We start from the raw sequence: 18,834 nt of genomic DNA on the forward strand, positions 1-18,834 counted from the left end.
CAAGCTCATTTTATAATGGAGCCAATAGAAGTGTGGATGAGGAACCACCAGGAAACCCTAAACTTTAATGTGGCTCAAGGGATGGAGAGGCTTCTCTTACTGGGACTGGCATGGCTCCAAAAATGGAATCAATATGTTAACTAGAAGAAGTAATAGAAGAAAGCTGATGCATATGAAATATAGACCAGCATATCTGAATTAAGTATTTTGATATGAACAATTGCAGAATAGATATAATTTTTATGCTATTTAAATTTTAATTCACTAATGGGAAAAGCTCAAATATACTCATTTTACTCCATAACACAGTCTTTGTACTTTAAATTTATGATGAAGGCTATGGTTATTGTAAACCATCAAGAACCCCTGTCTGGCAGTCACAGAAATGCTTTAAATAAACTAAAAATAAGCAAATAATACACATTAATTGTTCTCATGTCAGAAATAATAAATGAGCATCTTACATATTTCCAGATAAACTTCCTTTCAGTGTTATCTTCAATGACAAGCAAATCTCCAAAGTTTGTTTTGCAAAATGCACGGGCCTCTTCCATTGGAAATTTGTTGGTGCTGAAATAATACTGCTTGTCTTGATTGATGAGCCAGCCATCACTAGTAAATTTATAATCTATGAGAAATATTTATTTACTTATTTATTTATATTTTTATTCCACATTTATTACTTAGTAACTTAAGACAGTCAAGATACACAATACACTCTCCTCTTCCTATTTTCCAGCAACAAGAATCATAGATGGTGAGTTAACAGAGAGTGACTGGCCCACAGTTACTCAGACAGGTTTCATGCCTAACATGGGACTAGAACTCATAGTATCCTGGCCATCACTACACCAAACTGACTCTCACAATCTGTGGTCCTAGTCAGCCAGCCAATCAGCAAACAACTTTCAGTTTATGAAAAAAAATCTAACAATGTTACAAATGTTATCAATTTCAAGACTCACTTTGGGGTATTCTCCTTCAGTCCAACTTAATTTATAGGACTGTTGTGGTGAATCAATTAGGACAGTGATCCCCAACCTTTTGACGCCTTGTGCCCGGCACGGCATCAGCTGGGCACCGCGGCCCGGCACCGGCATCAGCTGGGCGCCGCCATCTTTTTGATGAAAAAGTGCTTCCGGTGACCTCACGGAAGCACGTTTTCATCAAAAAAAGATGAGCGGCGCCATGCGCTTTCGTGGCTTTTCCGGCAGAAATGGCTTTCTACCCGGAAAAGCTCATCAGCGCTAAAGTGCCGCCATCTTTTTGATGAAAACGTGCTTCCGGTGAGCTTTCTACCCGGAAAAGCTCACCGGAAGCACTTTTCATGAAAAAAGATGGCGGCGCCAGCAAGCCATGGACCGGTAGGAGTTGTTCCGCGGACCGGTACCGGTCCATGGACCGGTGGTTGGGGACCCCTGAATTAGGAGACAACCTCCCCATGTACACTGGAGCACAAATCATAATATAATATAAACAGGCAAGGTGGAATTAAGCCTTTTCTTCTTGCATTGCAGCTAATAACAATTGAGACCCTCCAACTTGTTAGGAAATGATAACAGAACAAAAGAATAAAGGAGTTGGTAGGGACCTTGAAGATCCTTCTAGTCCATCCTCTATTCAGGCAGGAGACCCTATACCATTTCAGACAAAGGGCTGTCCAATCTCTTTTTTAAGAACCTCTAGTAATTAATTATGTAAATATCAAGCCTTTACATAATTAATATTCTGTCAGGAAATGTTTCCTTATTTCTAGATTGGTTTTCTCCTTGATCAGTTTCTACCTGTTGCTTCTTTTTCTGCCTTTACGTGTTTTAGAAAATATGTTGATCCCCACTTCTTCACAACAGTCCCCCAAATATTGGAGCATTGCTATCATGTCACCCCTAATCCTTCTTTTCAATAGACTAGACATACCCAATTCCTGTAACCATTCTTCATCTTTGTTGTTCTTCTCTGCACTCTTTCTAGAATCTCAGCATCTTTTTTTAATAGCATGGTGACCAAAACTGCAGTATTCCAAGTGTGATCTTACCAAGGCATTATAAAGTAGCACTAACACTTCATGTGATATGGGTTCTATCCCTGTTAATGCAGCTTAGGATTGTGGGCTTTTTCGACAGCTACAACACACAGCTGTATTTAAGTGGCTGTCAAATGGGATTTCTAGAACCCTCTCATAGGGATCCCTCTATTGGACCAGCTACCATGTATTCAATACCTGTGTATTTGGTGTTTTTTCCCCTTTCCTAAGTATACAACCTTATTTTTCTCATCATAAAATTTCATTTTATTAGATAGGGCCCATTGTTCAATACTGTCAATATCCTTCTGGGTCTTAAACCTATTGTCTCTCTTATGTACAGGATCATTTTTTCTGGAATGTTTGTTCCTTACTATGTTCAGTTTGAATAAACTCTTTTTTTACTTTGTTTGGAGTTTCTCATTTTGTAGGCTGAGTCTCATAGTATCTAGGCTTGCCTCTTGACCCTTGTTTTTTTCTCCAAATAGTTTATTTAGTTTACATTTGGTCCATATGTAATTTGGATCTTCTATGAGCATGAATACATACATGGAAAATATTATGCAAATCACAGCAGCATCAATCTCTTTGTCCATGGGTTTGTTTTATCAATAGTTCATTTGAAAATTAAAAATTCCAAAACTTTTCAAAATTTTCAAAAAAATGTAAAATGTTTTTCACAAATTTTAAAAATTCCAAAAGTTTACATTTAAAACTATTTTTCACTATTTCACTGCCCTCAACAAACTGCAAGAAATCAACATGTCAATGTACAAACTATGACATCATTATACTGCCTTTACATACTTGTGTCCTACATTTAACACACTATATAAGTAATAGCATTTGCATGATAATGCCACATTCCCCCTTTGTCCTCAAGAACAGGGGTCCCCAACCACCGGTCCACGGACCAGTACCGGTCCGTGGGAACAAATCCTACTGGTCGCTGGTTTGCTGGGCGCCGCCATCTTGTTTGATGAAAAAGTGCTTCCGGTGAGCTCACCAGAAGCACTTTTTCATCAAACAGATGGCGGCGCCCAGCTGATGCCGTGACCGGGTCAGGGGCGCCCAGCTGATGCGGTACCGGGCTGCAGCATAAAAAGGTTGGGGACCACTGCTCAAGAAGACAATTTTTAGCTCTATCATCAGCATAGAAACATTTCATCACAATAAGCCATAGAAACGTACTTGGAGTAGGTGGATTTGTTGGTTCTGATTTTAGTTGCGCACCTGAAAAAGAAAAGTTAGAGTAAAATCTCAATTAAAAGGGCAAAATGGAATGGCATCATACTTTTATTGTAATAAATGATTGAGGTGGGGCGCCTTCAAGTAATAAATGATTGAGGTGGGGTGCCTTCAAGTCATTGTTGACTCCTGGCAACTCTTAAACCTGTCCCTGTATTTTTCTCGGCAAAGTTTTTTTTTGAAGTGAGTTGCCATTGCTTCTTTCCTGAGGCTGAGAGATGGTGCTCAAAGTTACCCAGCTGACTTTGTGCCTAACAGATTCCCAGTTGCTAACTTGGTGCCATAACCATTACACCAAACGGGCTCTCTTAATTAGTTTAATTAAACTATTTAAATCATAAATTAAACAAATGTTTCAAAAGTGTTCCGTCCGTAATTTAAAAATTGTAATTTTAAAAGATATAAAAATATAACAGCCTTCATGAGTCAAGCAAAGAATTTCTTCTGCATTGGTCAACAAGGTGACAATCAAAAGTCTACAAATAGTTATTTTCTTCTGTTGCTGCTCTCTGAGAACATTTAATGAGAATTATGTATATGCCACATGACTAGTAGCCATTGACTTTTTAGAAAACACTAAATATTTACAGAGTTTTGACACTCCCATTTGTACATAATTTAAGTGAAAATTTGTCTTCTGACTGTAAAATTTCATAAGATGCTGACAAAGAAAAAAAATGAAAATGTGGATTGGCTCGATTTAATTACACTGTGATAATAAACGCTGCTTGTCCAAATTCACAGCATTCATACTGTGAATTGATTAATAGATTAGTAGAATCAATTCTATTAATCAACCCTTCAATTCAACAATTGAATGAACAAGTCTCTTTAAAATATCATCCTTATAAAATTTACTTTGCTATATTTGTTAAACGTGGCCTAGCACATATATATTGATGATCTTTATTATTTTTCCACAAACATTTTATTCCTTAATATCAATGAGAGGATTATGCCACCTCCAAATCTGCCATAATTTTTAAGGTCCTTGAAGGAAAGTGCAAGAGACTAAAGGCATTTTTGAATATGGTAAATCCACTACTATCTCTGATATCCTCCCAGCTTGCCCTGTTAAATTTATACTTCTTGGTCAATAAGTTCTCACTAAGGTATGAAATACCACTAGTTAATTTTATTGATAGAAATTTTAAACAAGGATATTTAAAGTTTATTATTCCTCAAGTCCAGCCAATTTATAGATTAATTTTTAAAAAGTAAAGACATTGCTATTGGTTAGTGATGCTATTAACCTGATATCAATCTGAAGATGTTATGATTTCATATGACAAAGAACATTGTACCTTTTGTAATCTGGCAGATCCAGAAATATATTTCTTCACAATGTACATCATTCCAATACATGCTTTCTGGATTTATCTCTCCACAGTGTTCAATTCCATTATAATTATTGGGTTCTCCATATCCCCAGTTAACATAACCTAACTAATATAGAAATATGGAATAATTCGTTGAAAAAATACATTTTATGATGCAAAATTTCAAATTAACTGTACATAAAAAGTTCCCTAGTATAGAATCAGAAAATTGGTCCACCTTAGCAAACATTGCTTACATTGACTGGCAGTGACTCTCTAGAGTAGGGATCTCAAACACAATTTACCTGGGGGCCGCTGGAGGCAGAGTCTGGGTGAGGCTGGGCCGCATAATATTATACTTTATATTATACTTTATATTTATATTATACACTAATATTATACTTTCATATCACGGTGGGGGCCACAGGATATCGTCCTGCGGGCCGCAATTGGCGCAATTGGAATGAGACCTCTGCTCTAGAGCTTTTTAAATCTTTCTGGTGGTTTCAGGTTTAATATTGGGGTTTTTTATAGGCTTAGCAAGTATCCTGTCATTGAGACAATCAACTGCAATAGTGAAGGAAATCTAATTTCTCAGGGATACTTTTGGAGAATTCATTTTGCTGGAATTTTAAGATGTTAATTATATCATTTCTCCATCTACAGATTGTAGGGCTGGGCAAGCTTGTTAGCTTGTTTTCTTCCTTGCTTGCTTGTTTGTTTGTCTGTCTGTTTGTTGATTGATTTTTATCCCATCTTTATTATCAAATTGGCAAACTTATATAATGTTCCTTCCTCATCCTAGTTTCTCCCAGCAACAATGCTGTAAGGTGAATTGGGCTGAGAGAAAGTGACTGGCCCAAGATCAGCCAGCTGGCTTTCCTACCTAAGGCAGAAGTAGAACTTTCAGTCTTCTGGTTTCTAAGCGAAACTGTCATTTCAGTTGGAGGCCAGGTTTCATTATCAACATTTATCAATATTATTTGGTTGCTTGTTTGTAATCCAGCTTTATTGTTTTAGAATAACATATCCAACACACCTTCCTCCTCCTATTTTCCCAACAATAACAATAACTCTATGAGGTGGGTCGGGCTCCAAGACAATGACTGGCCCAGAGTCACCCAGCTGGTGATCATCTTTATTTGGCCACTGAAGGGCTGATGTAGTCACATTGCCGGAAAGGACATTACAGATATTTTTGGTTTGGTTTTTACATTGGGAAGAATGGGTTGGGGTTAAATTTAAAAGATATTCCTTTATATTCCATGGAATATCTGAAATAAATAAATAAGCAAACTAGCCTTGTGAAGGTTTAATACTTATTTTCTATTTATTTAATTTAAAAACAACTGAATGTGATTTTTTTTTTCAACAAAATTTGGCAATGAGCTTTCTGGAGGAAGACAACTATATTTTGGAGATCAGCAAACCATTCCATTCTGATCTAAGGCATGGAGTTTGGTGATGAATCTTGTACCTCGGTTAGTAACCCAGGCTTCTTCAAGTTGTCCAATATTTTATTTTATTTTTTGCTCTCCCTGACGGTAGATGATCTCACTCAGCAGCTTCATGTAGATGTTAAATAGGAGTGAGAAAGTAGCCAGCCCTGTGGGAGAAACCATAAGCTGGACCTCTCACTTCCTATCAATGCTGATTGGGACTGATCTTGGAGAAAGGAGCCAAAACAGCACTAAACTACATCCCCCAAATCTCAGAGCCTCAAATCCCACAGCCAGCCCCAAAAGGATACTATGGTCAATGATATATCGAAGGCCTCTGAAAGCTCAAGAAAAGCAATGATGGATGCACTCCCCCCACCCAATCCCGCTCTCACCGGAGATCAATGCAATATTCAATAATTGCAGGTGCAATATTTCAGTACAACTTTCCAGATTCCTTATTTTTTTCAACTCAGTTCCCCAGTCTTCTTTGCCAAAGCATTTAAAAACAAAACAAAAAACCCAGGAAGCATATTGCCTGAGAAAAAAAATTGAAATCACTCACTGGTGAATCATCACTCCATTTAAACCCATCCTGGGGATTTAAATAATTTAAACCAATCCAGTAATTGAAACTGCTAATTCCAGAGTCCCTACAATATAACACAAACACAAATAAAAGCAAGGGTTTTAAAAAATAAGATAAATCCTACATTACGGTTGATTTTCATTAAAATCTGAAAAAGTCTGAACATATCTGAAAAAATAAACCAATAAATGCTTTTGATACGTAGATCACTACATAATAGAAATGCAAACTAATTTTCAAATGTTCTTTTTGGCCTTTTAAAATAAGATTAATATGTATATTACCAGCATATAAAAATGGAATGGGATTTGGATTGTGGCCAACCATCTACCAGCAAAAAAGGACAATAGTGGGAGTGTCAGAATGAAGAATGGTGAGAAAGTAAAAGGACAGCCAGGAGAAAATAAAAATAGATGGATGCCAACAAAAAGGAAAGATAGGAATTATTTCTACTTTGGGCTTACTCCATTTCCCCAACTGGCAAGCAGATAAAAATTTTCCTTGGGAACCTGATCTTCAGCAGGAAAAAAATTAAATCATCTCAAAGAGAATGTGTTACATGCTATAAAGCCAGAGTCTGGCCCTAATATTTAATTCAGTTTTTCCCATTTTGAAACTTTAAGATGTTTGGAATTCAACTCTCAGTATTGTCCAGCCAGCTAAACTGCTGATTTAACATTGCCATGTTTGAAAGACCCTAATTTAATTGTTCTGTCACTTTATTTCAACTCACAGAATTTCCAGCATAGTATTAAGCAGTAATATGTGGTGTGTGAATTCCAGTTTATATCTTCTTTATTGTTAACAAAATGCATGGGTTATAGGATCAAAGGCATTTTGATTTGATTTCTAGAATGAAAGAGTTTAGATTGCAGGGATACATCCATCGACTCACCGCAAATAATTCTGTAGCGTATTGGATTCTTTCCTATTAAAAATGGAAGCCAGGTCTCCTCCAATTGCTAAACAGAAACTCCGAGCATCTGCCCAGGACCTCTTGCCATGATTTAAGTAAGCCTAATGACAATACATTATTTTGCAATTAAGCAGGAAAAAAATGTGCACATGATAAAGTTGAGAAGTATGTCTTTATCAAAGCATGGTAATGATACTGACAAAATCACCAAAGTCACAACCGTTAAAGAAATATGGGAAGTAACAGTCCATATTAACATTCATAATTTCATCTCCATTTTTTCTACTTCAGAATGAATGGAAAACTTCCCCACCGCTAACTAGGCCTAAATTAAACTGCTTTTTAAAATGACTTCTAAATTGCTTACAGCTAATAATGGGGGACTCCACTGAGTTTCCCATGGATGGAAATGAAAAGATTATATTTATTTTATTGATTTAGATTCCACCTATCTTACTCACAGATAGCAATAGCCATACAATATAATAGAAAACTCAGTTTTTAGTAAAATAATGTATTCACATTGAGCATAAACACCTGGTGACTGGGTGGGCATGTAGCCTTTTTGTCAATAATACAAAAGAAGTTCACCAATGCCTTCTTCTAAAATGTCTTTCTGTGATAATCTCCTATCCATGTACAAAATAATTCCAAAATAATAAGCCCTTTTTATGGTTTCAAGACATGTGAAAAGTGGTGGGGCTTTCATTGTTGGGGCCAATCTTGACACATTTTATGTTGCTGAATTGCATTGACATGGGTGTCCCTTCTTGTGCATAACCCAGAAGCTTTTGTGATTCTTTGCAGCAAAAATTACTGACCTCTGGCTTCGCTCTACTTTTCAAACATGCCAACACTGCCGCGTTCTAGGTGCCGGCCCCACAGGTCCACCCCATGGAGCCCACTGCACTGGAGGGACCTGCCCAAGCAAGTCAAGTCAATGGGGTGAGCCTGAGAGAGGGAAAGAGAGAGAAAGAAAAGAGAGAGAGACAGAGAGAGAAGGAAGAAAAAATAGAGAAAAGGGAAAGAAAGAAAAAGGGACAAAGAAAGAGGGGGGATGGAAGGAAGGGACAGAAAGAAAAAGAAATAAAGAAGGAGGGAGGGAGGGAGGGAGGAGAAAGATAATGAAATATCTATTCTAGTCCAATCACCTGCTCCAGCAGGGTTAGAAGGGAGTGTTTGTGTGTGTGTGTGTGTGTGTGTGTGTGTGTGTGTGTGTGTGTGTGTGTGTGTGTGTGTTCTCCTTGTAATTTACCAGTACATTTTGGTTTTGCCTTCTTCAGAACTGGCACTGTAATACATTGGGGAAAAGTAATTTTTTAGGGTGTAGATCTGGTCCAATGGATCCTGTTTAAAGCCTCAACAAAATGTGAAAGCTTCCTGATAGTCTTGACCATGTTTTGTCCACAAAACCTTTAACAGAAGCCAAAGATGTTTCAATGTGCTGGCAAAGATGTTTCAATGTGGAAAAGGGCCTCAGTCTAAACTAGGCCTCATTTCAATCAGATGCATCAGTTCTCTCTCTCTCTCTCTCTCTCTCCGTCCCTCCCCTCGCTCTCCCTCCTCCCTTTGTCCCTCCCTCCCTCCCCCTCTCTTTCACATACATACACACACACCATTGCTGATTTCAAAAGTTATGTTGTTGAAACTCTCTGCTTTGATTTTGGTAGGAGTCTTTGGTAGGAGTCTTTGGTAGACCAGAAGAAAGACAAGTAAGGTATTGTTGTTATTGTGACAGGAATTTTTTAAAAAATCTTTCTAGAAGGCAAGGCAAATTACTGCCATATTGTTGCTAAAAAGATTACATGCAATATTCATGAAGTACCAGGAACTGAGTTTAGCTTTCCTTATGTTATATATTCTACAGAGAAGGGGCATACTTTGAAGCACATATTCCTTTCTTCACTTGTTACCCAGCCTTCAGGACACTGAGGGGCAGGTGTTGTAGTTGGTATTGGTGGAGGGGTCACGCCATCAGCAAAGCGCTTACAAAGAAACTTTGCCCTGGTCTCACATTTCAGAAGATCCCATAATCCAGCTGTAATTCCAGTTGTCATTGCAACACAGCCTGGCTTCCGACCTTCAAGATAGATCAAGCAATAAACATGTCTGTGTCATGTAAAGTGAGACATCTGATTCAACAGTTGCTTCTTAATTTATTTTACTATAACTTCTCAAACCATTTCCCCAAATGATGCTACATTTTTTTAAATTTGAGATTACATTCTTCATAAAGACTAATAAAGAAGAAAAATTATTTCTAAAGAAAACAACTTCATGCCAAATTGGTATTATGCAGGCTTAGATTTGTTATCCTTATCTGCAACAGAATAGAAAAGTAGAAATCTGAGTGAAAAATCTTTCAAAATATAGTTCATTAATTCATTTTTGGATTTAATCAGATCAAGAGCCAATTCTAAGAAAGAAAGTAATTAACAAGAAAGAGACCAATTAAATAAAATGACATAGGATAATTTATTTGCATTCTATCAACCCCAAGAAAGCAAATTTTCAGTCACTGTGTGACTGAGAAAAGCAAATTAATATATCCTTAGACTTCAGTGAGATCAAGACAAGTGAGAACTTCATTAAATATAATAGGTTAGAGTAGACCTATCTCCAAGTGTTAAATGGAGTACCTGGCATTTCTGAATTCCAGTGAGTGAATTGGATTGGTTGTCCATTGGTCCACCTGAATGTTCCTTTTTCTTGTATGGAAGAAAGACCAATCCAGATATAAGATTCAGGCCTGAAGCCAATCAAACTGGTCAGAAAGGCTTGTTCATATCTATAGAAAGGAGATAATTGGCAATATTTTGGCAGTTTTATCAGTTTTGCCAATATTTGTCACAATGTGCTATTTCTGCTAATATCAGTGTCCAAAATTATTTCTAAATTCTTTAAAGCAATTACATATTTAAGAAAATCAATCCAGACTGTTCTTTGGAAGGACAGATATTGAAGTTGAAATTCAAATACTTTGGCCACAAAATGTGAAGAGAGGACATTGAAAAAGACAATGTTGGCAGAGATTGAAGGCAAAAGAAGAGGACAGCAGAGGATGAGATGGTTAAATAGTGTTATCAACACAATGAGCATGAATATGGGAAAACTCTGGGGGACAAACAGTGGAGAACAAAGGGACCTGGTGTTCTGTGGTCCATTGGGATCATAAAAGTTGAGCATGACTTAGTGACTGAATAACAAAACTGCATATTTATTTAAATTTCAGGGATGTTTTAAATGATTTATTAGAAAAAGAGCATTAGAAAGAGATCTATTCTCTGATTGTCAGCAAAGAATTGCCTGAGTGCAGTGATGAGTAGAACAAGTTTCTCTAGATGCTGTAATAGTTGTGTTTGAAATGGAGATAGGAATCACAAAGTTCCCAGGAGTAAACAGTTTTCTACAATCCATACAAGCAGTAATCCAGACCAATATATCCCAAAGGCTATTAGCATGGCTCCAACATTTGGAGATTATTTTATTAATCTGAATTTAATACTCCATCCTAAGTGGAATAGATCACATCCATAAAGCAAGAATTGTCTATTTTTTTCCTCCTTCCCTTTGAAACTTCTTTATCCTTGAAAAATTGCTTCTGTTAGTTGCAACAATTTTAGATATTGTCTGTCTTTAATATTTATTCATCTGATTTGTCGATCACTTACAATATAATAGGTATAAGAATAAACATGAGCATGAATACAGGAAATAAATACAAATACATTGGGAATTTAGGATAGGGATGGTAGGCATGATAGTGCACTTATGTATGCCCCTGACAGACCTCTTAGGAATGGGGTGAGGTCAATAGTAGATAGTTTAAGATTAAAGGAGTGGGGGTTTGAGGATGTAACAACAGAGTCAGGTAATGCATTCCAGGCATTGACCACTCTGTTGCTGTCGTACTTTCTGCAATCAAGTTTGGAGCGTTTTACATTGAGTTTGTATCTGTTGTATGTTCTTGTATTGTTGCGGCTGAAGCTGAAGTAGTCATTGATTTGTAGGACATTGTAGCAGATAATTTTGTGTACTACACTTAGGCCCAACTATAAGTGGCATAGTTCTAGGTTGTCCAAGCCCAAAATTTAAAGTCTGGTGGTGTAGGGCAGGGGTCCCCAACCACCGGTCCGCGGACCGGTACCGGTCAGCGAAACAACTCCTACCGGGCAGCAGGCTTGCTGAGGCGCCGCCATCTTTGATGAAAAAGTGCTTCCGGTGAGCTTTTCCGGTAAAGCTCACCGAAGCACGTTTTCATCAAAAAAGATGAGATGTATGCGCTCGGTGAGCTTTTCCGGGTAGAAAGCCATTTACCTGCAGAAAGCTCACCAGGGCGTAGCGCCGCCATCTTTTTGATGAAGCGTGCTTCCGGTGGGGTCACGGAAGCACTTTTTCATCAAAAAAGATGGCGGCGCCCAGCTGATGCCGGTACCGGGCCACGGCATCAAAAAGGTTGGGGATCACTGGTGTAGGGTATTCTGTACACCACCAGACTTTAAATTTAGTTAAATGTTGCACCAAAGCTAGTTTCAACAGAGTTAAATATTTTTCAACTTGAATATCTGTAACTTTACTCATTATTTCCAAGTATCTAAACTTGTATTTGGTCATGAAGACTGGGTGTATTGAAAGTTGAAGCAGACTACAACTGTATGGTACCAGACTTGTCTGCAGCAAAAATGTATTTTTTCAGAAGACATTGGACAAATACATAGCACTCTTTAAACAAAACCATTTTTAATCAATGTTTATTACCTATTTTCAACATAAGCTAAAGTAGCCCCATTTTCTGTACACTTTTGATCAGCTTGAGCAAATGATGCAAATGTATTTCCAATCATGTAGCAGTAGAAATCGTATCTTTTCCAGCCCTGAAAAGAGGAGAAGAGAAGACAGAGAATGAAACCCAACCATATATAATAAGTAGCCTTGTTGCTATAGCCAGGTTGTCCTATACAGCATTGTGTAAAGAATCACTTTAACCATTACTTAAACTTGAAGGATAGCAGGCAAATATTTCAAGGGCACAGATTTTAATTACAGATACCACAAAAAACTGAAATGCATCAGAAGATCAGCAAATCTGCATTTATCTAATCTCTGTCTTTTTTCTCTCTCTCTCTTCTCATCTTCAGAGTTCAAATCTGATGTCCGTTTTCCACGTATGTGAACTCTAACAGAATAATAGACTAAATCATATTTCATGAGTAAGGGTGATTAATAACTCAGCACTGTTATTATAACTGACTCATCTGATCTCATGCTCTTTGCTCTGACCTTCCTCCTTCTAGTTTCATGGTATATATGCATTCCATATTCTTTTTTTTAAGTGTGGAGAATCACAGTGAAAATATGTTGGGAACTTATGCTTTTAAAGCAAAAGCAATAATGAGTTTAGAGGGAGAAAACTCACACAGATACAAAATAATTCTGCTATACTTCCTTAAATGAAATATGATGTGAGCTTAATTGATGAAAAGCCACTTTCTACTTTTCTGTTGGGATATCCATGTTGTTATGAATATGTTATTAAAAGGGATACTAAACTCATAGAACATATTATTATGTAAGAGATAATATTTGCTCTGCTTCTGCTTTTTTTTTAACATCTTTAAGTACAAATTTCTTGTCGAAATATTTTTGAAGACATTCACGTTTCAAAATAATTTTAATATTATATAAATTATTGGTTGCTCCCCCATTTTAAATTAATTGGCTTTACAAGTATGCATCTTTGCAGTTTTATTAGTTTGCTTTTAAGATTATTTGTTTAAAACAATATTATAGGACACATTTTAATGTTTTATTATGTTTCATTCAAAACATAAAAGACAGAATTTTAAAATTCCTTCAAGCAATCTGTATCAGCACCTGAACATATAAAGATGAATCAATAATCAGATAAAATTTTTAGTTTTGTTCCATTTTCATATTTATTGAACAAATTACAAAGAACCAGGAAGAGTAACTGCTTAGCACTTTGATTTCATCAATATTTTACTTACTTTTGAGCATCCTTCATCAATTATATCCTTTTCTGGTGCTTGTTTTAAAGGTTTCCTTTTGCAAATGTAACCATATTCCATGTCACAAGGTTCATCTGCCCAATACCCATCCTGTGTTGGGCAGAAGACGAAAATGTCAGAATTCTTCTATCCATATCATTTGCCAATGAGATATGTGGACTTTCTCTTCAGGACTGATGGCTTGACTTCTCTCTTTATGGCTCACCAGTTGAGTTGTTTTGCTGACAGCCCCTAATCTTTCTTATCATAAAATCCCAAAACCATGTATCTATATATGTATGTATGTGTGTGTGTGTATGTTGTGTGCTCTTGTATTGCTGCGGTTGAAACTGAAGTAGTCATATATATATTGGATGCATCAGATGCAATAGAATTTATTTTTCTTATAGAAAGAAAATTTATTTTATAAATTTTATAGAAAGAATATTTTTATTACTAAGTGAATTGAAATTATAGTAACAAATTAAAGAAATAAAATAAAACATAGCTCTTAAAACTACACTTGTGGAATGATATCAGAACTGGTGCACATTATAGATTCCAAAGTTGAACTTCATGCACTTTTGCCCAGTGCTGGTCTACCAAAGCTTGTTGACTCTTCTGCAAGAGACTGCCTTAAAGTAAGGCAAATCTATTAGCAATTATCTCAGTATTCTCTTAATGACAAGATAGCTTTTCCAGCCTTATTTTAGAGATGTCAGAGAGCAAATTTGAGGCTCTTTATATGCAAAACATGAGCTATAATCTTAATTAGTCTAAAGAAAGGTAGAAAGTAATTGTCTAAATTATTTATTATTTAATTAATTATTTATGTATTACTTATTTAAAGTTAATGTGGAAACTAGTATGTAGTGGTGCAGAACCTAAAACTCTTTATTTTTAATGTTTTTGTTCTGTTTTTGTGTTTCTATTATCCTTAGTCAGCATTTCTTCAATATCCCCACCAATCTGGTACTAACATTGAGGATTCGCCATGCAGAATAGATTCATAAGCTTAAAATATTTTCTCCATTCAATCAGTTCATTACAAATAGTGGTCAAGAGGATTAAGAGGATTCTAACAATATTTAAGAATATAGTGAAGATGTCAAAACTTTATTTACCTTTCCTTTCATGACCACACAGTCTTCTTCCCTGTTATTAGTATGTGTTGGCTGACCATGGAGCCATTTGGTATATGTCACAGGACTCCCATCTGACCATTCAAAGAACATTTGAATCTTGAGATCATTCAGACCAATCCATAATTCATCACTTGGTTCTAATTCATTGCAGGTAAACAAAAAGTATATTAATATTTTCAACATATGTTGCAATATGTTTTTTTCTAAATAAACAATCTTCTACTTATGTTTTTACTGTTTATAATTTACTTTGCATTTTAGTGAATGTTTTAGTGTGCTTGTTTAATGTGATTTTAACATGTTGCAAACTATTTTTGGAAGAATGAGTTGAAAGGATATTATGCACATTTTTAAGGTTAAAAAAAGAAATAAAATTAAAACAACAATGTACTTTTTTCCCCAATCCATATCAATCAAGGATCCTATCTCCTGTATTGAGGCCTCCTGCTGGTTATGGAAGGTCATTTAAATCATTTCAACCTGATATATTCCAGATGTGTCAGGGTTACAATTCTCAGAACTCCCAGTCAGTATGATCAAATAACCTACAAATTGTATCAAGTATTCAGTTTTCCCATTGTTTCCTTCCACCTTTGGGTTATACGCAAGAACATCCACAGGAGATTAAGCATTGTCAATCCCACTAGGTAGACCAGATCAGGAAATTAACTCCACAGAAAGGTTAAAACTACTCTTATTGAAGTCATCTATAATAGAAGCTTGGAATTCTAATTGTGCTGTACTCCCTCTTCCTTCAGTAAATCAGGGATGTATCTGGCTGAGCCATTTATGAATGTTATCTTCTTGTTCTGGATTTAACAAACAACAACTTCAGATCCTATTGCCTGCATGACTCCATCAAAATCATCTTCTCTATTCCCATTAAGCATTGCCCATTATGAACAATGGGATAAATAGTCAGATTAGGGAAAAGTTGTAAGGCTGTGTGAAGACATCTCTGCCTCTCCCATCCTGCCTATCAGTTCTCATTCCTGGGAATCGAGGAATTTTTGTCTCACAAGTGGTACATAAGGGATGGTTTCAATGAAACCTTCCTCCATTGGATAGTGCTGAAATATGAAGGGATTGCTTTTTAGTGATAATTTTCTAATGGTATACCTTGTGCAGATTTTTTTTAAATATGCTAATCAATCATTAAACAAGAGGAGATAACTTTAGAATGTTCCGCATAGAAGAATAGCCAGTACAATCTGACTGTATGCCAGAATATAACAGGTGTTTCCTTTCCATGGGGCTAAAATACTATGAATAAAATGTAATGTATATATGATTTCCTCAGACTTGTACAAAAGCCCAAAGAGCAGAGCACATTATACTGTTTGGCTTCCTGCTCTTGCTGTCATTTTGATTATTGTCTCATGACAGAGGTACTGCTTTTTGAGTTCTTGAAATTTTCACATGGTTTTCCTATTTGCTTTCATGCCCCCTGTCCCTACACATCCTATTGCTGATAATGGAGATATTATGCTTCAAGAAGTAGAATATTTCTCTCAAGTAGGGAATATTGTGGCCTATGTAAAATTCTCAACATTTCACTTTAACTGAAACAGTTTCTAGATTTGAAACACAATACCAACATTGTACAAAAATACCTCATTTTTTGCAACCCAATATGATTCACCACCATTACGCTGCTCATAAATGGAGAAGTCCCACAGATTTGATCTCCTGGACAGAGGCCAAATATGTCCAGTGTCTAATCATCCCAAGAAACATACCAACATTAAAAGTTCTGTGTCATATAAATCTTAATCCTGTAGTAAGAAAATCTTAATCTTGTAGCTTGCATTAACTGTGGAACTTCCATATTTATCTGCTGCTTTTTTGATATTATTTATTTTGCTGCTACTTCACTGGTTGATCATCAAATCCCCATTTAACATATATTTCAAAAAGCTTTCTAATCATGATGGATGGATTGGATATTGTGCGCGTGTTTAATAAAACCAATAGATTGGTTTAAATATGCAACAATTTGATATGACAATGCAACAAAAAGCAAGGGTTTATTCAACTGCCAATTGGAAATTCAAATTTCCAATTTCTAGAGTTCTGAAACTAGTATCTCATAGGAAAAAAAAATCTGTATTTTTAATTCTCCAAGTTCTTTTTCAGTTGAATAAAAACAAGGTGCTTTCAATTTTTCCTTCAAAAGAAAAGAGGACAGTGGTGAAATTCTCGGAAATTCTCGGAAATTCAAGGAAATAATGCTCTTGAACTTATTTTGTTATCTCCCTCCCTCCCTCCCTGTCTGTCCCTCTCTCCCTCTCCCCCCCCTCCCCCCCCCGTGTGCGTGTGTGTGTTTCCATGTGAATGCATAGTCTTCCTGATTCCACACAAGTCAACTAAGGAAGGAAATTTTTTCATGAAACTGGAAAATCTAGTCAGGTTGCAAATTTTACAAAATGATGGGAAGTTATATAATCGAAAACAGTGACACCAGGTCCAGAATTTTTCACCAGCTCTAATAATAAAGTTAAACTTTCCCTGACGAGCATCCTGAGAATAAGATATAAGCAGAAAGACTTGTTTTGCAGGGAAAGAAATTGCAAATTAGATTTCCACCCAATTTGACTATGTATGCTCCTTCAAACCAAAATCTCTACACAGAAATAATGTCATTCCACATTCATGAACATCTGTAGAGTCAATGTATCTGTTCTCAAAGATTGGAGGAGACACAGATACAGAAATTTTCAGGAAATCCTGCACAAGGGCTGAACTCGCAATAAAAATTCTTAATGGCAATATGGTTTAATCATTTAACAAGATGTATGAAACTAGTATTGTCAAACTAAACTACTGCTGTTACTTTCAACCAAACAACCATGTTATTGAAAAAGGCTGAAGATTCACAAAACCCCATACGGATACTCACTGTACCCAAGCAGAGAAATAATAAAACTGTACTCTTCCACATTATGGATGCTTGCCAGGTCACCACCTTCCTTTCTACACAGACCAGAAGCATCTTGCCAGGAAGTAGTTTGTCTGCGCATCTTATAACATTGACCCACATAAAATATCCATCCTTCAGGGCAATCAGCTGGTATATCAGAACCTGAAAAACATCACAACATCAACAATAATCAAAGCTTTGCTTAGTACAGATATTTGAGTGCTTGATTGATTGCATTTATATGGTTGCCCACCTCAACCAAATGACTATGGTATCAATAAAGGAGCATATTTGTAGCTCTGGGTTGAAATGAGGGGTCTTTGGTGCCTTCTGAGCTTGGTGGTTTTCTTGCAAACATTCCATTATCAAAACTAGATAACATCATTAGTGTGCTGCTGATGTTACTTAGTCTGGGTAATGAAATATCGTTGCTCTAAAACAGTGGTTCCCAAAGTGGGTGGTACCACCCCCTGGGGTGGTGGGATGCCTATAGAGGGGCAATAAGGGCAAGGGGCTGGCAGGGGGCTGCTAAGATGTGGTAGGGCGTGTTCAAGGTGCCAGCCGCAAGAGCTCATTGACTGCCGCCACGCAGCCCATTGACTGTTCCATCGCTCCGTAGCTGGTGCCTTGAATGCAGAACCCGTTCACGGTGAGCCTTGCCAAGCCTGGGGGAAGAGAGGTGGAGGTGGTGGAAAGAGGGGCCTTAGCTTGCAGGCTGCCCTCTCCGGTGGAAATGGCGGAGGCGCACCAGAAGGCCAGAAAGCAAAACCCTCCCAAGGCGCTCAGTGGAAGGGTGGGTGGTCCGGTGTTAGGGCCCTCTTCCCGGAAAACAAGAGACCACGCAGCGCTCGCCCAGCCTCCACCTCTCCAGCCAGCCAGGCTTGCGCGCAGGATGATGGGTGGGTGCAGCTGCAGCTCTCAAGGCACGTGCTTGGTTGGTTCGGCTCTACGTGGCCATCACGGACCTAGAACCCAGCCTCCTCTGCAGCCTGGTTCTTCCAACTGAGCCCTGCGCTTGCTTTCTTTGTTTGCTTAGTTTGCAAGTGATCGTTCCTCCGCCTCCACTGGTCTGGGCTGCTTCCGCATGCCTTCCTCTTCCGGGCGGAGCATAAAGATGGGCAGAAGCTTAACTGAAGTTGGGAGTCTCTGAGCGTGTGCAGAGTACCTCACCTTGTTTGGCTCGATGGAAGTGGGTTGAAGCAAAGAGGTGAGGTTGGCTGCACTGTT

The 18,834-nt window shown here is 37.3% G+C and overlaps 1 protein-coding gene across 1 annotated transcript in view; it reads right to left on the reverse strand.

Annotated features, from left to right (window-relative positions):
- LOC113424620 (macrophage mannose receptor 1-like) overlaps window positions 1–18,834 on the reverse strand; it is a 68,214-nt gene that overhangs the window by 32,265 nt on the left and 17,115 nt on the right. Inside the window, exons 7-17 of the mRNA XM_087947034.1 lie at window positions 17,587–17,769; window positions 14,667–14,824; window positions 13,543–13,653; window positions 12,293–12,408; window positions 10,174–10,322; window positions 9,415–9,614; window positions 7,514–7,635; window positions 6,595–6,682; window positions 4,576–4,717; window positions 3,215–3,256; window positions 465–628 (exon numbers count right to left, since the gene is read on the reverse strand). Coding sequence (XP_087803160.1) covers window positions 465–628; window positions 3,215–3,256; window positions 4,576–4,717; window positions 6,595–6,682; window positions 7,514–7,635; window positions 9,415–9,614; window positions 10,174–10,322; window positions 12,293–12,408; window positions 13,543–13,653; window positions 14,667–14,824; window positions 17,587–17,769 — 1,475 coding nt within the window. The remainder of the gene's footprint in view (window positions 1–464; window positions 629–3,214; window positions 3,257–4,575; window positions 4,718–6,594; window positions 6,683–7,513; window positions 7,636–9,414; window positions 9,615–10,173; window positions 10,323–12,292; window positions 12,409–13,542; window positions 13,654–14,666; window positions 14,825–17,586; window positions 17,770–18,834) is intronic.

Source organism: Notechis scutatus, chromosome Z (assembly GCF_049901735.1).
Source record: "Notechis scutatus isolate UNSWTSFEM ecotype Mainland chromosome Z, rNotScu1.2, whole genome shotgun sequence".
Lineage (NCBI taxonomy): Eukaryota > Metazoa > Chordata > Lepidosauria > Squamata > Elapidae > Notechis > Notechis scutatus.